Source organism: Pogona vitticeps, chromosome 13 (genome assembly GCF_051106095.1).
Source record: "Pogona vitticeps strain Pit_001003342236 chromosome 13, PviZW2.1, whole genome shotgun sequence".
NCBI classification, from domain to species: Eukaryota; Metazoa; Chordata; class Lepidosauria; order Squamata; family Agamidae; genus Pogona; species Pogona vitticeps.
The window spans coordinates 19640096-19666328 of record NC_135795.1 but is presented as its reverse complement, the minus strand read 5'-3'; the positions used below and the strand labels follow the sequence as shown (position 1 = coordinate 19666328).

At 50.2% G+C, this 26233-nt stretch overlaps 1 protein-coding gene across 1 annotated transcript in view; it reads left to right on the top strand.

Moving 5' to 3' along the window:
• The window catches only part of LOC110087037 (myosin-11), a 50347-nt gene that overhangs the window by 22580 nt on the left and 1534 nt on the right, over positions 1 to 26233 (top strand). The window contains exons 9-39 of the mRNA XM_078381560.1: positions 852 to 892; positions 4258 to 4353; positions 4490 to 4608; positions 4755 to 4907; positions 5810 to 5983; positions 6638 to 6811; positions 7614 to 7728; positions 8129 to 8322; positions 8928 to 9049; positions 10130 to 10199; positions 10574 to 10734; positions 11781 to 11889; positions 12340 to 12471; positions 13282 to 13488; positions 14159 to 14296; positions 15340 to 15635; positions 16208 to 16420; positions 16763 to 16907; positions 17662 to 17868; positions 18141 to 18245; positions 18441 to 18593; positions 19129 to 19377; positions 19939 to 20151; positions 20582 to 20794; positions 20965 to 21126; positions 21970 to 22098; positions 22570 to 22658; positions 23311 to 23434; positions 23739 to 23947; positions 24500 to 24608; positions 25319 to 25491. Of these exons, the coding sequence (XP_078237686.1) occupies positions 852 to 892; positions 4258 to 4353; positions 4490 to 4608; positions 4755 to 4907; positions 5810 to 5983; positions 6638 to 6811; positions 7614 to 7728; positions 8129 to 8322; positions 8928 to 9049; positions 10130 to 10199; positions 10574 to 10734; positions 11781 to 11889; positions 12340 to 12471; positions 13282 to 13488; positions 14159 to 14296; positions 15340 to 15635; positions 16208 to 16420; positions 16763 to 16907; positions 17662 to 17868; positions 18141 to 18245; positions 18441 to 18593; positions 19129 to 19377; positions 19939 to 20151; positions 20582 to 20794; positions 20965 to 21126; positions 21970 to 22098; positions 22570 to 22658; positions 23311 to 23434; positions 23739 to 23947; positions 24500 to 24608; positions 25319 to 25491 (4794 nt within the window). The remainder of the gene's footprint in view (positions 1 to 851; positions 893 to 4257; positions 4354 to 4489; positions 4609 to 4754; positions 4908 to 5809; positions 5984 to 6637; positions 6812 to 7613; positions 7729 to 8128; positions 8323 to 8927; positions 9050 to 10129; positions 10200 to 10573; positions 10735 to 11780; positions 11890 to 12339; positions 12472 to 13281; positions 13489 to 14158; positions 14297 to 15339; positions 15636 to 16207; positions 16421 to 16762; positions 16908 to 17661; positions 17869 to 18140; positions 18246 to 18440; positions 18594 to 19128; positions 19378 to 19938; positions 20152 to 20581; positions 20795 to 20964; positions 21127 to 21969; positions 22099 to 22569; positions 22659 to 23310; positions 23435 to 23738; positions 23948 to 24499; positions 24609 to 25318; positions 25492 to 26233) is intronic.

Here is a 26233-nt window from a genome sequence, read left to right as displayed (position 1 = left end):
AACAATACTAACAACAATAACAACAATGAAATTAATAAATAACAATGAAATTAAAATGAAGAAATAATGAAAATGAATAATGAATAATAATAACAACAAGCAATGCATTAATGGAACAATGAAGCCATACTAACAACACAATGGTATTGTACTAATGAATAATGAAGGAACCATCCACTGAGCTACATAAATTAACAAACTAGAAATATGGAGCTGAAAGAACCCCTGCCTACAGCTCCATTGAATCAACCCCAAACCTCTTGGAGCTATGGGTCACACCAGCTGCCTTGAACCCTAAAAATAAAAGATTCACTAAATTGGCTCCCAACCCGCCCCCAGATTTGCTGGAGAAACCTGCAATCTCGGGGACAAGTCCGAGAGGAAAGGATCCTTCCATTATCTTCTACTATTTGTTTTCAAAATGGGGTGCCAACCAATCAAATGAAGAGCAAGAGTCTCCCGGTTATGTGCCATGGAAGGTTTGGGTGGGCCAGGTGAGAGGGTCCACGCTGGTAATGCTGGCCTAATTGGGTTTCTAGACATGAATGACTGAATTTGGAGGATAGAAACAACCCTATTGATCATCAGATGTGCCCCAGACCATGGAGGCCACAAACAAGATCGTGTGTCTGTGTGTTTGATTCTGTACAAAAAACAGTGTTTGTTTTCCATGATCTTATCTTTGGATTTTTTCAGCCTCTGCCTGACCTCTGTCTTTGCTCCCTGTCCTCCCCAGATGAACTGTTGCCATGGAAGGTTTCCTGAAGAACGGCATGCTTTTCCTTAAACAAGCACGTGCCCATCTCTCCCAAACAAGGACGAGCAATGAGATGTCTTATGGGAAATCCAAGAAGCCATGGCATTATGGGCTTCAGTGAGGAAGAGCAAACAGGTAAATAAAGCAAAACAGGATTTCAGATCTTTCCCCCCCCCCCACGCCCTGTGCGGTATAAATGGGGGGGGGAGACACCTTGATTAAGGAGATATCGTTGATTACTCGGACTTTGTAAAGTGCTGGATCACAGCTGCAAAATTTCCTTCTGGGCAATTCAAGATTACAGCCATCTGGGAAAAGAATCTAGAGGAGTCACTTTTCAAGACTCTGTGGTGGATGAGATATTGATAAATTAACAACCCAAAGCACAGTAGCGTGAAAACTGGCCTCCGAAGGTTTAAAGATGTCTCGGGAAAGATAAACGTTCAGAAGTGTCCCTGGTCCAACAGGGCTCTGCGAAGTGTCAGGCTGGGGGTGAGGTTGAATTTCCAAACGGATGACCATTTAAAGTGAGGACTGAGGTGCCTTTGAGCAAAGCTTGCTAAACAGGGAGTGGAAGGAAAATCAAGGCTCCGGGAGACAGATTTTCCTTTGATTTTTTTGTCATAAACAAAGAGAAGTAGCTGCAACCGTTGGACATCTTGCAGATGCTAAGCAGTGGGAAGAGAAGGGAATCGACCTGGAGAGTCTGGAAAATGAACTCAGCAGAGGGTGAAACACCTTTTGATCATTGCTGCAGCTTTCAAACTGCTGTGATGTTGCAAATAAGCATGTTGCTAGACCTGGGATTCCATTAGGGTTGTTGACACACCATAGAAGCGGTCTGTGTGTGTGTGTGTGTGCGTGTGTGTGTGTTTGTGTATTCCTTCGACACAAAAGACAACTTCCATGGTGTGTCTACAACCCTAATGGAATCCAAGGTCCATCAGATAACACCATCACAGGATAGGTATTGGGTTAGTAACACACACACACACAGAGAGAGAGAGAGAGAGAACAAATGGAAAATAAATATAGCTGCAAGATTGAGTTGCATGTTATAGATTCCCCATCATTAGAAGAACAAAGTCCTTAAGGGCTGATGCGGTGTGATTATCACAGCAAGCGTTTCCCTCCTCTCCTTCCATGTGCAACTCTTAGATGATTTTATTTTCAGGCCCAGGGTGAAAATAGAGTTGCACATGGAAAGAGATGAGGGAAACGCTTGCTGTGATAATCACACCACATCAGCCCTAAAGGACTTCTGTCTTCTAATGATGGACAATCTATAATATCCAGCCTGATCTTGCAGCTATATTTATTTTCCATTTGCTATCTCTCTCTCTCTCTCTCTCTCTGTTTGTGTGTGTGTGTGTGTGTGTGTGTGTGTGTGTGTTACTAATCCAATACCTATCCTGTTGATGGCGTTATCTGATGGACCTGGGATTCCATTAGGGTTGTAGACACACCATGGAAGTGGCCTTTTGTGTCGAAGGAACAAACAAACACACACACAGAGAGAGAGAGAGAGAGAGAGAGAGATAACAAATAGAAAATAAATATAGACGCAAGATTGAGTTGCATGTTATAGATTGCCCATCATCAGAAGAGGGAAGTCGTTAAGGGCTGATGTGGTGTGATTATCACAGCAAGCGTTTCCCTCCTCTCCTTCCATGTGCAACTCTTAGATGATTTTATTTTCAGGCCTAGGGTGAAAATAGAGTTGCACATGGAAGGAGAGGAGGGAAACGCTGTGATAATCACACCGCATCAGCCCTTAAGGACTTTGTTCTTCTAATGATGGGCAATCTATAACATGCAACTCAATCTCGCGACTATATTTATTTTCCATTTGTTATCTCTCTCTCTCTCTCTCTCTCTCTCTCTCTCTCTCTCTCTCTCTCTCTGTGTGTGTGTGTGTGTGTGTGTGTGTGTGTGTGTGTGTGTGTGTTACTAACCCAATACCTATCCTGTTGATGGCGTTATTTGATGGACCTGGGATTCCATTAGGGTTGTAGACACACCATGGAAGTGGTCTTTTGTGTCGAAGAAACACACAAACACACACATACACAGAGAGAGAGAGAGAAAGAAAGAGATAACAAATGGAGAATAAATATAGCTGCAAGATCAGGTTGGATATTATGGATTTCCCATCATTAGAAGATGGAAGTCCTTAATGGCTGATGTGGTGTGATTATCACAGCAAGCGTTTCCCTCCTCTCCATCCATGCGCAACTCTATTTTCACCCTGGGCCTTAAAATAAAAGCATCTAAGAGTTGCACATGGAAGGAGAGGAGGGAAACACTTGCTGTGATAATCACACCGCATCAGCCCTTAAGAACTTTGTTCTTCTAATGATGGGCAATCTATAACATGCAACTCAATCTTGCGGCTATATTTATTTTCCATTTGTTATCTGTGTGTGTGTGTGTGTGTGTGTGTGTGTGTGTGTGTGTGTGTGTGTTACTAACCCAATACCTATCCTGTTGATGGCGTTATCTGATGGACCTGGGATTCCATTAGGGTTGTAGACACACCATGGAAGTGGTCTTTTGTGTCGAAGAAACACACAAACACACACATACACAGAGAGAGAGAGAGAGAGAGAGAAAGAGATAACAAATGGAGAATAAATATACCTGCAAGATCAGGTTGGATATTATGAATTTCCCATCATTAGAAGACGGAAGTCCTTAAGGGCTGATGTGGTGTGATTATCACAGCAAGCGTTTCCCTCCTCTGCATCCATGCGCAAGTCTATTTTCACCCTGGGCCTTAAAATAAAAACATCTAAGAGTTGCACATGGAAGGAGAGGAGGGAAACGCTTGCTGTGATAATCACACCGCATCAGCCCTTAAGAACTTTGTTCTTCTAATGATGGGCAATCTATAACATGCAACTCAGTCTTGCGGCTATGTTTATTTTCCATTTGTTATCTGTCTTTGTTTGTGTGGTGTGTGTGTGTGTGTGTGTTACTAACCCAACACCTATCCTGTTGATGGTGTTATCTGATGGATCTGAATTGGCAGGATTTGGTGAGTATTGCTTATAGCTTAGCTCTGTTTACAGTTTTTCATATGGCTCCCCAACAGGCCTGAAAGCAGGAGAAATTTCAGCAGGTGCTTCCATTGAAAAACAGAGGCCCCTTTCATAGATCTTGATAAAGCCAAGCTTCTGGGAGGCAATACATCCGTATGCTAGCATACCATCCCCAGTCACACCTACAGAGAGCCAATGCAACTAAACAAACCACATTTTGTTTAATGTGATAGTGCAAACCAGGAATCCTGGCTTCTCTTTCTCTCAGCAAACTAAACCAAGAATAAACCCAAGTTTGCGACTCTGGCTTGCTGAGGGAGAGTGGAAGCAACACACAGGCCCCTTTTAGGAGCAAAGTAAAGCATTGGCAGGACAAAATAAAGATAGGTGTGCTATTTTTTTAACAAAAAGGTCTCTTTCTCTCTCTTTCTCTCTCTCTCTCTCTCTCTTTCCTCACAGCAATCCTGAAAGTTGTTTCATCAGTTCTCCAGCTTGGAAATATTGTCTTCAAAAAGGAGAGGAACACTGACCAAGCTTCAATGCCCGACAACACAGGTATGTCTGAGAAAAGCGGGCAGTTCAGAGAGGTTCTACTCCCCGTGGTGAGTTTTCCCCTGTAAATCCTTTTAAGAGAGGGCGGAGGATGATGCTGAGCTTCCAAGAAATGGCCCTTTGACTCTCTTTATTCCAGCCGCACAGAAAGTGTGCCACCTCGCGGGCATTAACGTGACCGATTTCACCCGGGCGATCCTCACCCCACGCATCAAGGTCGGCCGGGACGTCGTCCAGAAAGCTCAGACCAAGGAGCAGGTCATTATCCCAAGTCCCCCCCCCCCCCCAATAGTCCTCAACATCTCGATGTCCTAGCCGGCCCACATTGCCCATTGAGTAGATCTGGATTTTATTAATCACACACACTCACACTCACGACAAATTGACCGCCTTTTTCGTAACAGGCTGATTTTGCCGTGGAAGCTTTGGCCAAAGCGACGTACGAGCGCCTGTTCCGCTGGATCCTGACCCGGGTGAACAAAGCTTTGGACAAGACCAAGCGGCAAGGAGCCTCCTTCCTCGGCATCCTGGACATTGCCGGGTTCGAGATTTTTGAGGTAGGCTCCCTCTTTCCCCTCGGAAATTCTTCTGGGGGAGGAGGGTTCAATCGGCTCTGGGAAGGAAAATTTCTCCCGGGGTTGGGAAGCAATGAGAGGCCAGCAAAACCTGGAAGTGGTTGGACAAGGGCTCGCCTCCCCCCCACACTTTGCCCCCCCCCATTTTATTATGTTTTCTGCTCAAAGCTGCTTGCGACGTGAGTGTCGCAAGCCACGTTTTTCCAGATCCTTTATAGCAACGGCATTCCTGGATAAAACTTTGCCAGGTTTCATGCTATTCTCTTGTCAAATCTAAGCACACTCACACAAACGTCACCAAAAACAGCTGAAAAGTATGGGCCACACAATCGCCCACCAAAAGTAAAGCAGAGAGAGAGAGAGAGAGAAATTATACACTGAGTTAGGTTTTTAGGCTTTTAAAAGGCTATTTAAAAAGCCCTTTTGGCATAATTTTCCAGAGTTCCCCCCCCCCAATCCTCTTATCACACCTTAGCCTGGAATGTAAGCAAGAGTTGATTCACCAAATCCCCATGGATTCAGTGGGCCTACTCTATTGTGATTTACTAAGCTAACCAACGGGATTTCAGCCTGTGAGCCACTACTTTTTCAGGCTCTTGTAAGGAGGGTAGGGAAAAAGATATTTCAAAAGTAACTCTCTCGGGCATCTGACTGGGAACAGGAGCAGCTAAATCTGCTCTGTCTTTTTACCCCGGCTCATCGCAGGAGAAAATCTTTTTCCATCCCGTTCTTGAAGAAGGCAGTATTTCCAAGCTGGGCACCTGATGGGGAGCTGGTGATGGTGGTGGGATTGCTTCCTCTTCCACGCTTTCTCCACTCTCAAGCCTCCACGGGGCGGAGCGTTTCGCTCTCCCCTCCTGAACGGATCGTCATTCTCTCCGCAGATCAACTCCTTTGAGCAGCTGTGCATCAACTACACCAACGAGAAACTGCAGCAGCTTTTCAACCACACGATGTTCATCCTGGAACAAGAAGAATACCAGCGGGAAGGCATCGAGTGGAATTTCATTGACTTCGGCCTGGACCTCCAGCCTTGCATTGAGCTGATCGAAAGACCGGTAAGGCTGCCGTGGCCCTCCTGCTCTAGAACACGAGCGGAAGAGCAATGAGGACATGCCCTCCGAGTCGATTTCCCACTTTCGGCAACCCTTCCAAGGTTTTTCTAGGCGTAGAGTACGTGGAGGTCCTTGAAGTTTACCCTTCCCTTCCTCTAGGGGGCGCCCTGGGACCGCTGTGCAGCTTTCCCAAGGCTCCCCAGGCTGGCTCTTCTCCCGAGAGGTATGTAGGGGGAATCCAGCTCTTGACTCCTGGCTCTGCCGTCCGAGACCTAACTCACTGAGCTACTCAGCCAGTGGATCTAGTGTGACTTCTATGGGACTTTAATTTCTTCTTATCAGCTTCAAAAATTCTAAAGAGGAGGAGGGGGGGGGAAATAGGTGCTATGATATATACGCTGACATGAGATACCCATGACGTTGTGAGCAATGCAGTTGCTTCTACCCAGGAACTGCTTTTCTTGTACACTCAATACATAAAATAAATCAGTAAATAAATTTGGGGGTACTGGCTAAAGGTTCCTTGAACCCTGTTCCAACTCTACAATTCTGTGGCTTTATGATTGGACAGCCCTCTGTCAGACCTTCCGTGGCGATGGAAAGCAAAGCCGAGCGATTCTCCGGTACCTGACGGCGATCTGTTGTTCCCCATTGCAGAACAATCCCCCTGGCGTCCTGGCTTTACTCGATGAGGAGTGCTGGTTCCCGAAAGCTACCGACACCTCCTTTGTGGAGAAACTTGGGGCGGAGCAAGGAAACCACCCCAAATTCCAGAAGCAGAAGCAGCTCAAGGACAAAACAGAGTTCTGCATCTTGCACTATGCAGGAAAGGTATGGGGCAAACAGACCTATTTCCTAGACCAGTTTTTAACTCCCTAGATGGTGCACCGCAGTTCCCACCTGGAGACCCAGAGTTGAGTTGCAGGCAGAAGCTTAGCATGTGATTCTCTTGAGGAATAGGAGCCGATTGTGTGAATGTGGCTGCAAAAAAGGCCAATGCAGTTTTAGGATGCATTAACAGAAGTGTACAGTAGTTCCTTGGTTTACGAAATTAATGCGTTTTTTGGGAAGTTATGTAAAGTGAAAAATTTGTAAACCGGAACACAGATTGCCATAGGAACAAGGACGGCATTATAAACCTCCAGGCACAATGCATCCTGGGGAAACTTCCTTTGCAAACTGAAAAAAAAAATCCCGGGGGAAAAAAACATAAATCGAGGCATTCTTTTCTACGGATTTCCATTCGTAAACCGAAAATTACATTCGTAAAACAATGTACTACTGTAGTTTCCAAAATCCCATAAGGTGCTAGCCTACCTCTATTCATCAGTGGCTAGGTCTCACCATGAGTATCGCGTCCAGTTCTGGACACCACACTTCAAGAAGGATGCTGACAAATGGGAACAAGTTCAGAGGAGGGCGACAAGGATGATGATCAGGGGGCTGGAAACCAAGCCCTGTGAGGAAAGACTGAAAGAATTGGGCATGTTTAGCCTTGAGACAAGAAAACAGAGGGGGGATAGGAGAGCACTCATCAAATACTTGAAAAGCTGTCTGATCACCCCCACCCCACCCCCCATGGATCGTCCACTGCGAGCTGATCGCTTCCGCCTGTTTTTTTTTTTCCTGGAAGGTTATCTACAATGCAACGGCCTGGCTCACCAAGAACATGGATCCACTCAACGATAACGTGACGTCCTTACTCAATCAGTCCTCGGAGAAGTTTGTGGCTGATCTCTGGAAAGATGGTAGGTTTCTGAGACCCGCCACCTCTCGCCGAAAGCGGTGCAACTCATGGCCATAAGAGACTGGAGTGCTTTGAAAGGGGGTTAGACAAATCCGGCGCCGGGGGGGGGGGGGGGAGTCAGGTGCATCCGTGGCTTCCCGTCGGGATGGTTATGAACCCGTTCTTGGAGAACATGATAGCTGCGCATGTTCATGACTCTCTGTCACTCCCTTCCCGAGGGGGCCCTTATAGTCATGCCCTGTTGGAGAACTTCCCACAGGAGTGTTTGGTTGGCCCTGGTAGGGACTGAAGGCTGGAGGAGAAGGGGCTCAGGCCCCGGGGGGGGGGGGATGAGCCGTGGGGAAATTGGGTTTCTGGAAAGCTATGTGGGCTGAACAAACCGTGTCTCCATTGGGTTGCAGTGGACCGCATTGTGGGGCTGGACCAGATGGCCAAGATGACCGAAAGCTCCATGCCCAGCGCGTCGAAGACCAAGAAGGGGATGTTCCGGACGGTGGGGCAGCTGTACAAGGAGCAGCTCACGAAGCTCATGACGACCTTGAGGAACACCAACCCCAACTTTGTCCGGTGCATCATCCCCAACCACGAGAAACGGGTCAGTGGCGCCGTGGCCCTCGGGATGGTTCACGGACTGGGCCCCGTCTTACTCTGATCCCGCCCACCCCGACCCTGTCCGTCCCTGGCGAAGCAGAGGGAGGTCTGCCCAAGCTTGCCCCTTCTCTCTAAGCTTAGCTGTAGCCCTCAGAGTAATGGAACTTTGCAAGAACATTGTGTTTTTTTCAAGTTCTCCTTCATGTCGTGCAGAATATTTCAGAATGTTTTGATTCTTAAATGGCAATTAAGAGCCATTCATTTTGCCAAAGATCCCCTCCTGCTGTTTATTCCTTGGACTGCTCCATAAAATAAATTTGCTAGTTCGAAAGAAACCAGAATGATCCTCCCTCTTTCCCTCCTTTCTTGTTTTATTAAAACAACCACATTTTTGAATACTGTGTGTGTTGTAACTCTCCAAGGGGCACAAAACCCAGTTTACATTTAGATCCAGTGCTTCCCTGAAGGTTTCAGAGTTCACTCACTCAGGTTCTGAGATGTGTTTTTAAAAAATTAATTCCACCTGAGAATTTTGCACCCACTTCCTGCCTTTTCCCCAAAGAGTGTGGCGGTAACAGCCTTCTCCCTGCTTATTATTTGTTTTCACAGTCTGGAAAACTGGATGCCCATCTCGTGCTGGAGCAGCTGAGGTGCAACGGCGTCTTGGAAGGGATCCGAATCTGTCGCCAGGGCTTCCCCAACAGAATCCTCTTCCAGGAATTTCGCCAACGGTGAGAGAAATCGAGGCTCCATGAGTCAAGACACCAGCTTCACAATTAGAAAGGGACAAAACGTTTTGGTTGTTGTAGATTTTTTGGGCTGTCTGGCCGTGTTCTTGAGTTTTTTCTTCTTAATGTTTCGCCAGTCTCTGTGGCCGGCATTTTCAGAGGACAGGAGTCAGAACTCTGCCTGCGTTCTGGTGTCTTGTGTGGGATAGTTGAGTATTTGTAGCTGTGGGATCAGCTTTTTGTTCTTTTCAGGTGATTGGGTGATTATGGTGATCAGGGCGTTTTTTTGTGATCACCACAATCACCCAATCTCCTGAAAAGGACAAAAAATCTGATCCCACAGCTACAAATACTCAACTATCCCACACACTACACTAGAATGCAGAGTTCTGACTCCTGTCCTGTGAAGATGCCGGCCAAAGAGACTGGCAAAATGTTAAGAAGAAAAACCTCAAGAACACGGCCAGATAGCCCAAAAAACCTACAACAACCATCGGATCCCAGCTGTGAAAGCCTCCGAGAATACATTGATAAAATGTTTTCCTGCTAGAGACACGTTCCTTCCAAACTCCTCGCCTCAGCAGTCAGCTTGCAAGTGAGGCAGTCAGAAAACAAAAGCAAAGTCGTTTGCAAGTCCTAGCTTGCAGACCTAAGAAAGCTTTCAGAAGCCAATAAATTTAACCTCTCAAAAGGGTACGGAGGTTGAGGATGTGCAGACAACATTGTCTGTTTTGACCCTGAGATTTGGGGAAGGGGCCAGAACTTTGAATCCAGGCAGCCACATGACAGAGCCCACAAAGCAACCGTGCTGTTTTATTTATAGGCTGCATTTCTCACAAGGCGACTCAACAATATTACAAGATTAGAGTTTAAAACATAATGAGTTAAATATTAAAAAACAATAAAACTATAGGCTAATTAAAATACAATTGAATCATGAAAAGCAGGTAAACATTAAAAACTGTTTGCCCAACTATTTTTCTGGAAAGATACCTCAGAGCAATTAGCAACAAGGAAATGCTAGGAATCAAGTCATCAAGCATCTAACCGTGTGATATAAACTATCGTGGTATTTTCTCCTAGCTATGAAATTCTTGCTGCCAGCGCCATCCCGAAAGGATTTATGGACGGCAAGCAGGCCTGCATTCTTATGGTGAGCAAAAGGGGTCCATTTGTCAGATTTCTTTCTCGCTTCTGGAATCCGTTTCTACCTGAGCTTTAAAAAGAGTGTGAAATGGGCCAGTGAGCAAATAAATAGGTTCAAAGTGTTCCTCGAGATTTCCTGTGACTCATACAGGGGTGCGACGTTTTTCTGCGGTTGCCTTGAATCCCCGCCTGCAAAGAGAAACTTCGACAGGGGTGCTTTTCACGGGGAACAGATGCCACAGCGAGGAAAACTCTGCTTTCCTCAACTTCTGCCCATCAGGCAGCTGATTGTGGCGCCAGAGCCCTGGCGGGGAAAAATATTGGCCGTCGTTGAGTTTTCAAGACTGTTCCGTGTTGTCCTCACCTCTTCCCTCCCCGTAGATCAAAGCGCTGGAGCTGGATCCGAACCTGTACAGAATAGGGCAGAGCAAGATCTTCTTCAGGACCGGGGTCTTGGCTCACCTGGAGGAGGAGAGGGACCTCAAGATCACTGACGTCATCATTGCTTTCCAGGCGCAAGCGCGGGGTTACCTGGCGAGAAAGTAAGGCTCCCTGGAAGAAAAGGGCCCTTGGGGTCCCGCCACAGATTCTGACTGAGTAGTAACTAATTTGTAGTAACTACTAGTAACTACTAATAACTAGCAGTTACTACTAATTACTAGCAACTTATGAGTTACTAGTAATTAGGTCCTTTCCCTGGTGCAGATGGAACTAAGTTACATTACAGTTACAACCGAACAAGGGAGAATGGCACACCTTCTCTGGAACAATTAGTTCTTTCTCTAGTTAACAAGGATGTGGCCTCTCTAATTAGAAAAGGAGGAGAATCCCAGGGTTCAAGCATGGTCTTGTCACATGTTCCGTTGTGGGTGCGGAGGCGACACCAAGGGGGGTGGGGGCGGGAGAAGAGTCTGCATTGTGTACCTAATGCAAGGATTCCCTCGACCCCCATCCATTTCTCATTGTGCTTAAATCATAAAAGAACAGAAAGGGAGGCAAAATGGGCTGGTGGACCAAAACGAATGCCTCCCAATGAAGAATGAAAAACTAATTGAGCGAAGTTTTTTTTAAAATCGGGTGTGGGGGGAACAGGACCAGAAGACTAACCATAGTGGTTTCCATTAAATGATGGTTTTGTCCAGGAAGAGAAGCCAACAGCGACATAGGTCTCCACGTGCAGCCGCAGTCTACCTGTCATGCATTCAACTGCCAAATGCGATACCAGGTCCTCCGTCTGCGGGATCACGGAGGGCAGCCCTTCCCGTTGTCCGAATATCACCGATTCAGCCCCCGCGAGGGTCCATTTCCATGGAGGGGGGCCTGGTCGACTTCCACGCGATGGGTTGCGTTCCCTCTCTTTGGTTCAACTTGATCGAAGAGGGAACCTTGTTTGTCCCTTCTGAGCGACGAGGGGCCCGTAGAGGAGGATCCCCTTTGGAAACGAGAGGCAGGGCGGCCACTCCCTTCGGTGGGAACTCATGACTTTTTAGAAGGTGCCGCTACTCCGGGCCCCTGGCGGTCAGCCAGTCGGTCGGTCGGTCAATCGGCCGGGGGATGAGCAGCCCCTTTGTGCTTGGATCCCCTCCAGGGCGTTCGCCAAGAGGCAGCAGCAGCTGACGGCCATGAAAGTCATCCAGAGAAACTGCGCCGCGTACCTGAAGCTGCGGAACTGGCAGTGGTGGCGGCTTTTCACCAAAGTAAGCCACTTCCCCCCCCCCCGCGCGCGCACCCGAGGGCCCGTTTCTGAATCACTGCCTCGAAGTTTCAGGGGCTTGGTGGGTGGACGTCCGTCAGTCTGTTTCTCCACCATCGTCCGCCGGACGGTTTGGTTTCCTTCTTCTAGGCGTGGGCGCTTTAGACTTCTAGTTCCCCCCTCCAGGAAAGGAAACTAGGCATCGAGAGGGTACAAGCCTCACCTCTTAGGCCCCTGCCCTTTTCGCTCTAAGGATGGGTGTTGGGTTTAAAGCCACAGATTTGAAGGTCCACCACGGACATCTAATCCCCCTGGCTTCCGTTGGCAAATCCAAGATGTGATTATGATTATTATTTTTAACCTGGTCTGAGTGGTTCTTTTGCGGTTGTTGGTGCTGAGCAGAGCATCGCTGGCAAAGGTTGGAGAAGTGACGTGTGGGATTCTTGGCTTTCAGGTGAAGCCGCTGTTACAGGTCACCCGGCAAGAGGAAGAAATGCAGGCCAAGGACGAGGAGCTCAAGATGGTGAAGGAGAGGCAGATAAAAGCAGAGAGCGAGCTCCGGGAACTGGAACAGAAGCATAGCCAGGTGAGGGGTGGGGGGGGGCGGGAGGGGGAGAGTCTTGAGAAGGTTTCAGCCTTCAGCCCCTGAACCTCCCAGCCCGTGAGAAGAAAACGGGGCAAGCGCTGGATGCTCAAACTCAAGGCACTTGGCACCTGTTATGGAACCAGGGCGGTGTAGACAACAAACACACTCAACACCTAAATTCCGGAGCTTGTATAAATCCTGCAGAGTCAACATGGCTGCACGTCTTTCCTCCCAGTTGGCCTGCTCTGGTTTGTGTTTGGAAGCCCCGAGAGGGGACAGGTATCCCGGTGAGTTGCTGGATCCCCAATCCCTTGGAAGCTCACCCCGGCACCCCTTCAGACGGGGCACTTCCAGGCCTCTCCCAGCAGCCCGGAGGGCTGAGACCTCACTTTTGGAAAATCAAAACGTTATCCCATAAATGCAGTTACTAAGGCTAGTTCCCTGTGCACAGAATGGTCACTCCACAGCTGGCGTTCTCCATTTTCTGGGGGGCCTCTTCTGCATCTGGTTGCCCACTGTGATTTTTTGGACTGGGCATGGGGAGATGCTCTGGAAAATGAAGAAAGCCCATTGTGGGTTGTCATTCCCTATGCAGTGAATCAAATAAACAGCCCAGGAGTCTTGAGTCCGTGCTAGAGTCACTGATCAGGTATAGCCCGGGGGGGGGGCTTTCTAAGGTGACAGAAATCGAAAACGGGAGCCGTTCAAGGTGTGTATTGTTCGGGCATTTGGGATGAAGGCAGCTGTCCCTGGTAAAAGCCTCAGTCAGGTTTTCCGCCTGGCAGCGACGGTCCTGTTGTGTTTTCCCAGCTGATGGAGGAGAAGAACCAGCTCCAGGAACAACTCCAGGCCGAAACGGAGCTCTACGCGGAGGCGGAAGAGTTGAGGATCCGTCTGGCGGCCAAGAAGCAGGAGCTGGAGGAAATCCTGCACGAAATGGAGGCGCGGATTGAGGAGGAGGAGGAGCGTGGCCAGCAACTCCAGGCTGAGAAGAAGAAGATGCAGCAACAGATGCTGGTATCCGGATACCCATGGTCCCCTAACGTGGCTCTAGGCATGCCAGAGGCCTGGAGACATCTTCCCCAAGATGGGGAAGGGTGCCGAAAATCATGATCATAAACACTTGGGAAGGGACGGTCTCGCTAAAGTTTGGAGAGGGAGGGGGGAAGAACTAAACGGTGGAACTCCCTGCCACTAGATCTATAAGAGGGGCTGCTGGTTTGGAGAGGGGCTATAAAAGGGGACAGGGAAGGTTCATGGTGGGGAGGGCCAAACACGGCCCCTAGTCAGGGCGTCAGTACACCGCTTCCAGGAGGAGCGATGTGTATCGTTTAATGGGAAGACAAGAGGCTTCATACTGGAGCAGCTGGCTGCTCAGTCCTTTGAACCGCATGCTGGACTGGAAGAGATCCCACAAGGATCTCCTTAGCCTTAGTGAGCAAAAGTGTGGGCTGGAGGCCTAAAAAACATGCCCTGCTCTCCCAGATTCCCCCCCCCCCAGTCCTTTCGTCCAGCTGGGTTTGAGATGTTGTGGGAGACCCAGCACTCTAGAGCAGCCAAGGTGGGGAGGGTGGTAGGCAAAGGGGGGGGGCAGGCCGCCGTCACAGCCCCCCCCCCTTCCTGGGTGGAACCCGTGCTCCGAGATTCACGGTTTTCTCTCCCCCCACCCCGACTCTCTTCCCCAAAGGAACTGGAGGACCAGCTGGAGGAAGAGGAGGAGGCCCGCCAGAAGCTGCAGCTGGAAAAGGTCACGGCCGAGGCCAAGATCAAGAAGATGGAAGACGACATCCTGGTGATGGAGGACCAGAACCAGAAGCTCTCCAAGGTGCGTCTCCTCCTTTTCCCCAAGAAGGCCAGAAACGAAAAGCAGGCCCACAGAAATCTCCAGCGGGCGGACTCAGAAGGGAGGCCGCCACCACCACCACCACCCCTGGTCCCCAGGTCACTCCTCACTGGACAAAGGATCCGGAGCGCCGAAAAATGTTGCCGCTTCGGACCACCACACCCATCATCCCCCGGGCACCCTGGGCCGTCGGGATGATGGGAGCAGTTTTGCTCGTTTCGTTCCCCCCCCCCCCCAACAAGCTTTTTATCCTGTAGAAGTAACCTCCTCAGGCTCTGACAGCATCTGGAATTTATTTATTTTTTCCTCAGCATTATTAGTATTTTAGATTTATATATCCTGTACTTCAAATACAGTATCAAGACAACTTCCAAGCAATACATATTTTTAAAAAGCCATGAAATACTTATACATCAGCAGAAGTCAACTGAACTGTCCTTTGCCGGTTCGGTTGGTTTTTTCAATCTCTGATGACAGATGACAGTCTTGTTTGTGCTTGTTTCTGTCGGTTAAATCTGTCGTATGGTTCATGGGGGGCCCATTTTGACTGCATAGCCCACCCTCTGCTCCCGGGGCCCAGTCGGTGGACACACACGGGGGTTCTCCTAAAACAGTGCTTCCGAGCCTTGGTAAACCTAGAATGAAAAAAGGGACAGGGAGGCGTGTGGTCCCCAAGATTGCACAAAGGCACGAGGAGGGGATACCTTTTACTGGACCACTTAAATATAAAAGAAAATAGCAAACTTTCACAAACAAAACCCACTTCCTCAGGCTCTGAGGGTGCCCTCATCAACCACGGGTGGCGAAGGTTTCTGAGTACTGCCATCCAAGAACACGTGGGCTACCCAAGGTTGGGAACCCTTCTAGGAAAAGACCGAAAGAGGTCCTCTTAAAGATCGGCTGCTCTGCCTTAGGATGCTCGTTCAAACTCAAGTTGAATCCTGCTTTTGGACTCTCAGGAAAAGCTCTTCCATCTGTTCTCTCCCCCCCCCTTTTTTTCTCTCTCTCTCTTTTTCTCTCTCTAGGAACGGAAGCTTCTCGAGGAGCGGATCAGCGACTTGACCACCAACCTGGCGGAAGAAGAGGAGAAGGCCAAGAACTTGACCAAGCTGAAGAACAAGCACGAGTCGATGATTTCGGAACTGGAGGTGCGCCTGAAGAAGGAGGAGAAGTGCCGGCAGGAGCTGGAGAAGGCGAAGCGCAAGCTGGAAGGGGACGCCAGCGACCTCCACGAGCAGATCGCCGACCTCCAGGCCCAGATTGCCGAGCTGAAGATGCAGCTGGCCAAGAAGGAGGAAGAGCTGCAGGCGGCCTTGGCCAGGTGGGTCGGGGTGTGTGTGTGATCCGCTCCGCTCTGCTGGGAACGCGCATGGCCCTTTTTCCTTGGTTGGAGCAAAATCTCGGATCTGGGTTGAGCTCCAGACTGTACCTGGAGAAAGCCAAAATGACCCCCACACACACACACACACACAGAAATCAATGCAGCCTTACCCAAAACTACAGCAGCTGGTTATAGAGCACCTGCTTTGTATTTAATTGTTGTTTGTTTATTTAAAATATTTTGAACCTGGGGGGGGGGGTTGGCTAAAAAAAGAGCCCGTAATTAAAAACACACTATTAAGAGTGAAAAACAGCAAATCATTCAACAATTTGAAAAGAATTAAATAAACATTTCAGTGGGGCCACGGTATCTATGGGGGATCGGATCCAAGCCCCCCAGAAATAATGAATGCTATATACCTAACATGGTCTCTCACACCCTCTATTGGCCAGTTCTGATCAATACACTATGGAAATAGGTATAAATAGGTAGTCACCGGATCAAAATGAAGGTGCAGTTGGATCTAGTCAAGGTAATTTTTAATCCCCTGCTGCTGCTCCTCCTTTTCGCAGGGTGGAGGATGAGATGGGCCAGAAGAACAATGCGCTGAAGAAGATCCGGGAGCTTGAAGCCCACATCTCCGACCTCCAAGAGGACCTGGATTCTGAGCGGGCGGCAAGGAACAAAGCCGAGAAGCAGAAACGGGACCTCGGGGAGGAGCTGGAGGCGCTCAAGACGGAGCTCGAGGACACGCTGGACAGCACGGCCACCCAGCAAGAGCTCAGGTAAGGGGCGAGGCCCGTAGGAACGTGGCGTCTCGCTCCGCGTGGTGGAATAATCAGAATTGATGGGTTCAAGCTTTCATCAGCTTCTGAATTTTCTTTTTATACCTGAAAATGACTAAGAGTCCCGGATGCAGGGAGTCCTTGTTCTGGGCCCTAAAACGGGCCATGCTTCTGTCCCTGAATTTTTCTCTGCCTGTTTCAAAGTGGTGGAGGTTGGTACTTAGTTGACTCATAGGGTTTTCAACCAAGGGCAAAGATGGGGCATGGGGGAGGAGGGTGGCAACAGCAGGGGGTGGGGGTGGGGGAAAACAAACACCCATCGTGTTCCTTTTGATACCTCAGAGCCAAGAGGGAACAGGAAGTCACGGTTTTGAAGAGAGCGCTGGAGGAGGAGACCCGAACCCATGAAGCTCAGGTCCAGGAGATGAGACAGAAGCACACCCAGGCTGTGGAAGAACTAGCAGAGCAGCTGGAGCAATTTAAGAGGGTAATTGCCATGCAAGGAAAACACACAACACACACACAAATTATATTTACAATAGGAACCCCGTACCCACAGGGAAATGGTTGCAAGCCCCTCCACAGATGCTGAAAACAGCAGATAATGCTGAACACTCTATATAGCATGGTCTCTAGCTTTCTTTAATGGCCAGTTCTTGTAACTACATCGTGGAAATATGTATTTCTGGGACTTTTCTTTTAATATGTTTTAATACAGTCGTGCCCCGCTTAACGATTGCCCCACATTACGACGAATCCGCTTTACGATGATGTTTTTACAATCGCTTTGGTGATCGCAAAAATGATGTTTTAAATGGGTTTTTTTCGCTTTGCGAAGATCGGTTCCCTACTTTGGGAACTGATTTTTCGCATGATGACGATCAAAACAGCTGATCGTCGGGTTTTCAAAATGGCCGCCGGGTGCTCGAAATGGCTCCCCGCTGTGCTTAGGGACGGATTCCTCGCTATACAGGCACCGAAAATGGCTGCTGTATGGAGGATCTTCGCTGGACGGTGAGTTTTTAGCCCATTTAATGCGTTTCAGTGGGTTTTTTATTTTCGCTTTACAACGTTTTCGCTCTACAGCAATTTCACTGGAATGAATTAACGTCATTAAGCGAGGCACCACTGTATTGTCAAACTGCAGTTAAGTGAAACCACGGGGTCCTACTGTATCTTTTTCTTGCTAAAGGGGCTAATGGCCGGGTTGGTGACCTGCCGGCTCTTCTCTGTGCTTCCAGGCGAAAGCCAACCTGGAGAAGACCAAGCAGTCTCTGGAAAAGGACAACTCCGACCTGGGCAACGAGGTCCGATTGCTGAGCCAGGCCAAGCAGGAGGTGGAGCACAAGAAGAAGAAGCTGGAGGTGCAGCTGCAGGAGCTGCAGAGCAAGTTTGCGGACGGGGAACGCGTCCGGACGGAGCTCAGCGAGAAAGTCAGCAAGCTGCAGGTGACGTAGCAGAAAAGGGCCCCTGGAAAAAAACGACGGTGTCATTTCAGGCCTTCTGGCCCTTGTGTTTATAAAATAGATCTCCTTGCAATGGTCTTTTGATTTTAAGGTGCCTGGTTACATTTCTCACGGTGATTTAACCACGTTGTTTATTGCTTGGTATCGGTAACTCTGCCACTGGATCAGTCAAGAAGAATATCATCTGAGTACTGGAAACATATTGGTGTCGGCCCCCGATGGTGTTTCAGGTGACTCGTCTTCTTCCTTTCCAGGTGGAAGTGGAAAATGTCACCGGGCTGCTGAACGAAGCGGAAAGCAAGGCCATCAAGCTGACCAAGGATGTGGCGACACTGGGCTCTCAGCTGCAGGACACACAGGTGGGGTCTGGCATCACTAAGAACGTGGAATGGGCCATTAGGGAGGAAGGAACAAAGTCTATCCAGATGTCTGATTTTGGACCAAACCTCCCAGCATCCTGGCAGGCAGTTGTCGTCCAAAAACTCAAATCTGCCGTCTGATAGAACGAACAAGCCCGTTGACCTTCTGCCTTCTCGTTTGTCTCCACGGCGCAGGAGCTTCTTCAGGAGGAGACGCGCCAGAAACTCAACTTGTCGACCAAGCTTCGCCAGGTGGAGGACGAGAAGAACAGCCTGCAGGAGCAGCTGGAGGAAGAGACGGAGGCGAAGCAGAACCTGGAGAGACACATCTCGACACTGAATGTGCAGGTAACAACACGGGTGATTGAAACCAGGGAGAGTCGCGTCAGAGAGCAATGATCGCCTCTTGATCCGTGCACACCTTTCTGCAAGGTAGGGTATAAGGTCGGACCCGTTTCGCAGATGGGAGGTTGAGAGACAGGGAATCGGTCACCCAAGGCCATCATGCAGGGATCCCGAGGCAAAACAGGGATTTATTTAGGAATATCATGATCCCAATCTAGCAGTCTCTGCACTGGCTCGTAGGTCTGCGTACAGGTCCAGCTCACTGGACAGTAGTGTCAGTTACAGATGCACGTGTGGGTCTTCTCCATGTCCTGACCCCTACTGACAGCATGTTAAATTGTGGGAAGGAGTGCCCATCCATCACCACGCTAGGGTCCTCCTATGGGGCTTCATGGTGGTGGAAGTAGGAGAAAGGAAGGTCCTAGCAGATCAGCAGGGACCAGAACTCACTGTTTAGGAGGTGAGGGGGGTTGCCTGCGTCAGCTGAACCTTTTCGGTGTCCTGATGGCTTATCGCGTTTCCGAATCCCAAACCCTAGCTCTCCGACTCCAAGAGGAAGCTGCAGGAGTACATCGGCACCATCGAAAGCATGGAGGAAGGGAAGAAGAAGTTCCAGAAGGAGATCGAAAGCCTGACGCAACAGTTTGAGGAGAAAGCCGCCTCGTACGACAAACTGGAAAAAACCAAGAACCGGCTGCAGCAGGAGCTGGATGACTTGGTGGTGGATCTGGACAACCAACGGCAGCTGGTCTCCAACTTGGAGAAGAAGCAGAAGAAGTTTGACCAGGCAAGGACTTAGCTCTCTGTTCCCGTGGCACGCTCCTTTTCCTGCAAGTAAGCCCCACGGAGGGCAATGGGACTTACTTCCAAGGAAGCATGCACAGCACTGTGTTGTAACTCTCTCGAATCAATGCAGCTGAGGGTCAAACCGGATGTCAAAGGAAGTGTGCATTTGCTGTTGTTAGCCTGTGCTTCCTCTCGGTAGGCAGTTTCCTCTGACATTAAGTGCTTCAACAGTCACACTTGCCCATTAAAGCCATGCTTCCCTTCCAAGGTTACCCATAAAGAAAGCAAAACACGTTAAATGCAAGATACAGAGGGGAGAGAAACCTGTGCTAGGACACACAGATGTCTTTCTCTGCCTTAAGAGAGCACTGCTTCTAAGCACAGGCCAAGTGTATCATCTGCTTTGACCTTGAGATGGAGCAGAGGGTCTTCCCCTGCCATACAGGTCTGCGCAGATGTGTCTTGCAGAACTCGTTAAGACTCATCGGACTGAATGGGTTTAAATCCAGGCAGAGCTCTTTCTGGTTCTCATGGGTCTGAGCCCCCTGCGATTCCCTTGCAGATGTTGGCAGAGGAGAAGAACATATCTTCCAAATATGCCGAGGAAAGAGATCGCGCCGAGGCCGAAGCCCGGGAGAAGGAGACCAAGGCCCTCTCGCTGGCCCGCGCGCTCGAAGAGGCCTTGGACGCCAAGGAGGAGCTCGAGAGAACCAACAAACTCTTGAAGGCAGAGATGGAAGACCTCGTGAGCTCCAAGGACGACGTCGGGAAGAACGTAAGCCTCTCCCGCCCGTTCCAAAGCGGCGTCACCTACAGGCAGACTAGGATTGTAGCTTTAAAAAACCAAAATAGAACTGCCAGTCGATCCTGTAGGCGTGCCCAGCTATGCCACTCGTCTTCCATGTAAAAGGGTCCCTCCAGTTTCTGAATGAGTTCCATTCATCATCATATTTGTTCGATTATAATAGTAATTAACTTGCTAATTATAGTATTTATATCCTGCCCCAAATCAGAAGGGACGGGGATGAACTGGGGTCCCGTAAGCTTAGGCAAAGGTCTGCTGCGGTGGTGGTAAAATTGGCAACTCCCCGAGGGTGCCTGATGCACGCCACACCGGATTTCTGACGAATTTCTGCTGTGGGCATCCAGTTCGGTTTCCATCTGCCTTCCTCATCCCCTTTTTCTTTTAACCTCCCCTCGGAAAGGTGCACGACTTGGAGAAGTCCAAGCGGGCTTTGGAGCAGCAGGTGGAGGAGATGAAGACGCAGCTGGAAGAACTGGAGGACGAGCTCCAGGCGACAGAGGACGCCAAGCTGCGGCTGGAGGTCAACATGCAGGCCCTGAAGGGTCAGTTCGAGCGAGACCTGCAAGCCCGGGACGAGCAGAACGAGGAGAAGCGGCGGCAGCTGCAGAAGCAGGTGAAGAAGAAATCGTCCTGAGGGGTTTTTTTTTTACTGGGGAATTTTATCAACACTTGAGGAAAAGGGAAATGTTCCCCCCCCCCCCAAAAAAAGAAAATCATTGAGAAGCATCTTTACGGGGGAACTTTTCTGAATTCCTTTCCTTTGTTTCCTTCCTGCCGGATCAGCTCCACGAGATGGAGGTGGAACTGGAAGACGAGCGCAAGCAGCGAGGGGTGGCCGCGGCCGCCAAGAAGAAGCTGGAGGTGGACCTCAAGGACTTGGAAGGCCAGCTGGATTCGGCCAACAAAGGCCGGGACGAAGCGATCAAGCAGCTGCGGAAACTTCAGGTCAGCAAAAAAAAGAGAGATGATGATGATGATGATGATGATGATGATGATGATGATGATGATGATGATGATGATGATGATGATGATGATGATGATGATGAAGGAGGCCCTTGCCTGTATCCTGAAGTCAAGGTGGGAGGGGGCAAAGGGCTGGTGGTTCATGGTGGCATCCATCATGTCCATTTTGCTGTATAGGCAGTGGTTCCCAACCTTGGGTCCCCAGATGCTCTCAAACTACACCTCCCAGAAGCCTTCACCACCAGCTGTGCTGGCCAGGATTTCTGGGAGTTGTAGTCCACAAACATCTGGGGACCTAAGGTTGGGAACTCTTGCTCAACCGTAGGGTGGGGGTTCAGAAGATCATTTAAACCTTGACACGGTCCGCCCTGTCTCCAACAATTTGGAGTGAAAAAGGGGAACTTCCAGCTTCCAGAATTCTATCTCTAGCTTGTGTGAGGATTTTTTTTGGGGGGGGGGAACGCTTTGTGGCTCTCAAATGGCCCTCAGCATCATTTTATGGCAATGGTGCAGAAAACAGCTTTTTAAAAGAAAGTGCCCGTGTATTTTTCAGCCAAGAGGATGGGAACACGACAGGAAAAGCCCAGGGGGAGCACGTAAGACATGCTCCCCACCTGCGCTCTGCACACGTGCAGGCGTTTCCCCCATGAAACTCAAAAAAGGCCTCTGTTTCTTGTGCCCCGTTCCCCGGCCAGTCCTGAATTCCTTGGGCCTCTTCTGAGGGTTCAGGGAGCTGGCTGAAGAACAAGAGTGGGGGGGCCACCAGTCCTCCCGCATGCCCCCCCATCTCCGTCTGAATGCCCATCTCTCTGAACCCCCACACAGGCTCAGATGAAGGACTTCCAGCGGGAGTTGGATGATGCCCGAGCTGCCCGGGAGGAAGTCTTTGCCACGGCCCGGGAAAACGAGAAGAAAGCCAAGAATTTGGAAGCGGAGCTGATGCAGCTGCAGGAGGTAAAGGAGACCAGAGAGGCTGGCCTGTCATTCCGGAGCCTCTTTTCCAGGGGAAGGGGCGGTGATGAAGGGCCCTTGGCCCGTGTGGCTCTCCTCCTCGGTTCCCTGCTCTTGGTCGGCCGCAAGAGAGCAGGCCTGGCTGCCTAAAGGGACTCTCTTGGTGGCTCCAGAAGGGTTCCTGTGCTGATTCGCACAGGCATCTCCATCCCCCCCCCCCCGGTGGAAACCGAGCCGTGGCTTCCCCTTGCCAAGGAGTACCATGCGGCCCCCTCCGGGCCGTCTCCTGTCCAAGTGGGAAGCGAATCCATGCACTCCGCCAATGTTCGTGTCACGTGGGGGTGTCAGGGTGGGGAGGCTGGCAAAAAGAGGGGCCCGTTTGTGTGTGTCAGAGAGAGAGAGAGAAAAGGAAGGAGAGCCGCTTCATCTCACAGCAGCCGGCTGAGGTGTGACGACAGCCTCCTTGTTCGGCAGGACTTGGCGGCTGCGGAACGGGCTCGGAAGCAAGCCGAGCAGGAGAAGGACGACCTGGCCGAAGAGCTGGCCAGCGCCGCTTCCGGGAGGTAATCCTTTACCGAAGGGGTGGGAAGGCTCGGATCCAGTCTGGCCCTCTTGGGAGTCCTGATGGGGGTCTCTCCTAGATGTACCCGGATAAGGGCAACCCCCTCCACCATATCACTAGGGTGTGAGCTCCCTTCTCCAAAAGGTTGCAAGGCCTGTTCTGAGACTGTGTCACTGACAGCGAAAGCTTCGCCATAGGATCGGTCCCCCTCTTGGCTTCTGCCTTGGTTTCTGGTCCGGTCGCCACCTTGCGCCGAAGACGACTGGATAGGAGGTGATTTATTCCAAGGCCATTCAAACGCTAAGGCTTCCGAGATCTCGCGTGGCATCGCGTGGAGTCCACAAAATGGAAGATCAGGGCAGAAACAAGAGTATCTCTGAGCATGTGCTTATCCCAGGAGGTTATTCTCAGAACACCCCCCCCCCCATGGGCACTGGCGCATGACAGCAAGGGGTCGGGGTGGCCCTGGGATTTCGCCATTCGCTTCTGTCCCCGAACGGGGATTCTTTGGGTGCCGAGGAGCACATTTTAGGGAGAAAGCGTCACCCACCCCCCCGGTTGAGTTCCCGTTCCTCGGAAGCAAAATGGAGAGAAATAGATGAAGGCAGTGGCAGGTGAACCACTGCGTGCTTTCCCACCTTGCCACGCCATAGGACGAGCCTCCAGGATGAGAAGCGGCGGTTGGAAGCGAGAATCTCCCAAATGGAGGAGGAGCTGGAAGAGGAGCAGAGCAACATGGAAGCCATGAGCGAGCGCTTCCGGAAGGCCGTCCAGCAGGTACGTCGACTCCCTTAATGAGGGGAAGAGCCGAGGACCCCCGCCACCTGTTCATCGCAGCAAGAGCTCAGAATTTTTTACTTTTTTGGACTTAACAGTTTGAAGAATCCTCCGGGGGTCCTTGATTCAGGGGATTTGAGGATCTGTAGTCCAAAAAGCAAGGCTGTGTTTCCAAAGTCCAGCCGCAGCTTACCAGATCTGCCCCCTTCCTGCCCTGAAGATATATCAAGATATACAGTAGATATGGAGACATATATTTGAAGGGTGTTCCCTCTCTCTCACACACACACCGTGTTGTTTTCAGGCGGAGCAGGCCGGCAACGAGCTGGCGACGGAGCGGGCCGCGGCACAAAAGAACGAGAGCGCCCGCCAGCAGCTGGAGCGGCAGAACAAGGAGCTGAAGTCGAAGCTGCATGAGATGGAGGGGGCGGTGAAGTCCAAGTTCAAAGCCACCATCACCGCCTTGGAAGCCAAGATTGCCCAGCTGGAAGAACAGCTGGAGCAAGAATCCAGGTACCCGGGGGACCAGCAGGCGAGGCGTTGAGGCAGGTCCCAAGGCAGGAGGGTTCTGCCCCTCACGCCCCAGGGCCCAGAAATGGGCCAAGAGCCACGTGCCTTCCCAATGATAATAATAATAAGGGAGCCCCTTTATGCCAAACTGGCAGGATTTTGACTTCTATAGGCCTGGGGCGCTCTACGGTCTAGGGCTGAGCTTCTGAGCAGCTGATGGGAAAGGGTTGCCATGTTTGTGGACAGCAGGTGCTGGCTTCTGACCCCGAGGGTGAGCCTTACAGTGGAGGTTTAGTGGAGCTAAACCTTGTCTGGGCGTGTGTCGTGGTAATTTTGCGTAGAATTTAAAACCTGTACGTGAAAATACAGAGAACTTACTTTTTGAGAGTTTCATGGACCTCTAAAATAGTTTTGCCGGGGGGGGGGGGGGCAAGGGATCTGACTATATTTAAGCTTCTTCGCTGTTCTTCTATTTGTGTTCCAGCTGGGGGTCATAGGGACTAGCACCTTTTAACCTTTTGATTTTAAAAAGTTCCGATCCGGTTCCCTCTGCAGAGAAAAGCAAACGGCGGCCAAGGTGCTCCGCCAGAAAGACAAGAAGCTCAAGGAGGTTCTGCTGCAGGTGGAGGACGAGAGGAAACAAGCCGAGCAATACAAAGACCAGGTGAGGCGGATTGAAATGGAAGCGGGCCATTAAGAGAAGCTTAATTTGAATTTGAAGCCCTGTTTTGCTAAGAGGGGGTGGAGAAAATTGCTTTAATAGCTTTAATACTACCTTGGTTTTTTGATTACATGCCCCAACCCATTTGCCAAGTTCAGGAAAAAACTTCTTAACTGTTAGAGCAGTATGAACCCATGACCTCAGGGGGAGGCGGCGAGCGCTCCAGCCCTGGAGGCCTTCAGGAGACCCTGGGACCACCGTCTGTCAGGCCTGCTTTGATTTGGAGTCCTGCATGGAGCAGGGGGTTGGACTGGATGGCCTTCGAGGGCCCCTTCCGGCCACGATCCTGTGATTCCAATTACAAATTTGTTCACCCAATGGCAAACCGTTGTTTTGCACTAGATTTTATTGACTCACTCAGTCAAACACCGTGCCGTGCAATAAGGTGTCAAAGAAATCTACGTTCTGCTTAACAAGGACTGTAATATTGATGCAGAGTTTATAAAGTGGGGATAGAAGAGGAGGAGACAAAGAGGTGGAAATATACTTACAGAAATCCCAAGGGCAGAAAGAACGGGTGTCTGCGTGTGGGGGGGGGGTTTGCTGGGGAATTAAGCTTGGGGCCCTGAGCCCCCCCCCTCGGCTGTGCGACTCTCTGGGGGGCTCATCCCATTGGCTTCCACCCCAACCTCGCGCCCTCTCCCTCCCTCCAGGCGGACAAGGTGAACGCCCGGGTGAAGCAGCTGAAGAGGCAGCTGGAAGAGGCCGAAGAGGAGTCGCAGCGCGTCAATGCCAGTCGCCGGAAGCTGCAGCGGGAGCTGGAGGAGGCCAACGAGAGCAACGCGGCCATGAGCCGGGAGGTGACCACCCTGAAGAGCAAACTCAGGTGGGTGCTGCCCACCGACGGCAGGCCGCTTTCCCTTTCGGAGAAGGGCGCAACCCTTCTGGAAAGGCCAGTCAAGGCAGCTGGCTGGCCAGATGGCTCGGGGACGTGTCCAGGAAACGCCACGTCCAGGCAGGACGAGAGATGGGTGGTCCTTGACTTTTCCCGAGCTCCTTCCCTGGCTTCCCATTTAAATTTCCTCCATGCTGGGATGGAATTTCGAGGCACAGGAGAAGAGCCTCGTAGGGCCTCCCTCTCTGCTTCCCTTAATTTCCCGGGATGTTTCTCTTTCTTTCAGGGGGAATCCAGAACCTTCACAATGACGGCGCAGGTACCACGCCTTCGACTTTGCAGTCTGCTTGTTATCTCTTTTTTTTAAAAAAAGAAAAAACCAAACTTTGGTTCCTTCTTTTGTCCTAAATGTATCCATGCGACATTTCTGCAAACTCTGGAGGCTTGGATATCTTGGGGGGGGTCAACATCTTTCCAAAAGAGACAAATATTACAGATTGGGCCTTACGAATCTCCCACCTTGCTTTGCCTTTTTTCTTCACACTGTATCCTTACAAATCGGTCTTCTCCAGCTTCCCCACTTTCTTGTATTTTCATCTATTTTCCCACAAACTCCCCCCCCCCAGTTTTTTTAATCCAAGATAATCCATCACGTTTAAGATCCCCCGTCTTTGCAAACCACAAAAGTAGAAGACGCTGCATGCAGTAATGCATGACACAAATTCTGCACCGC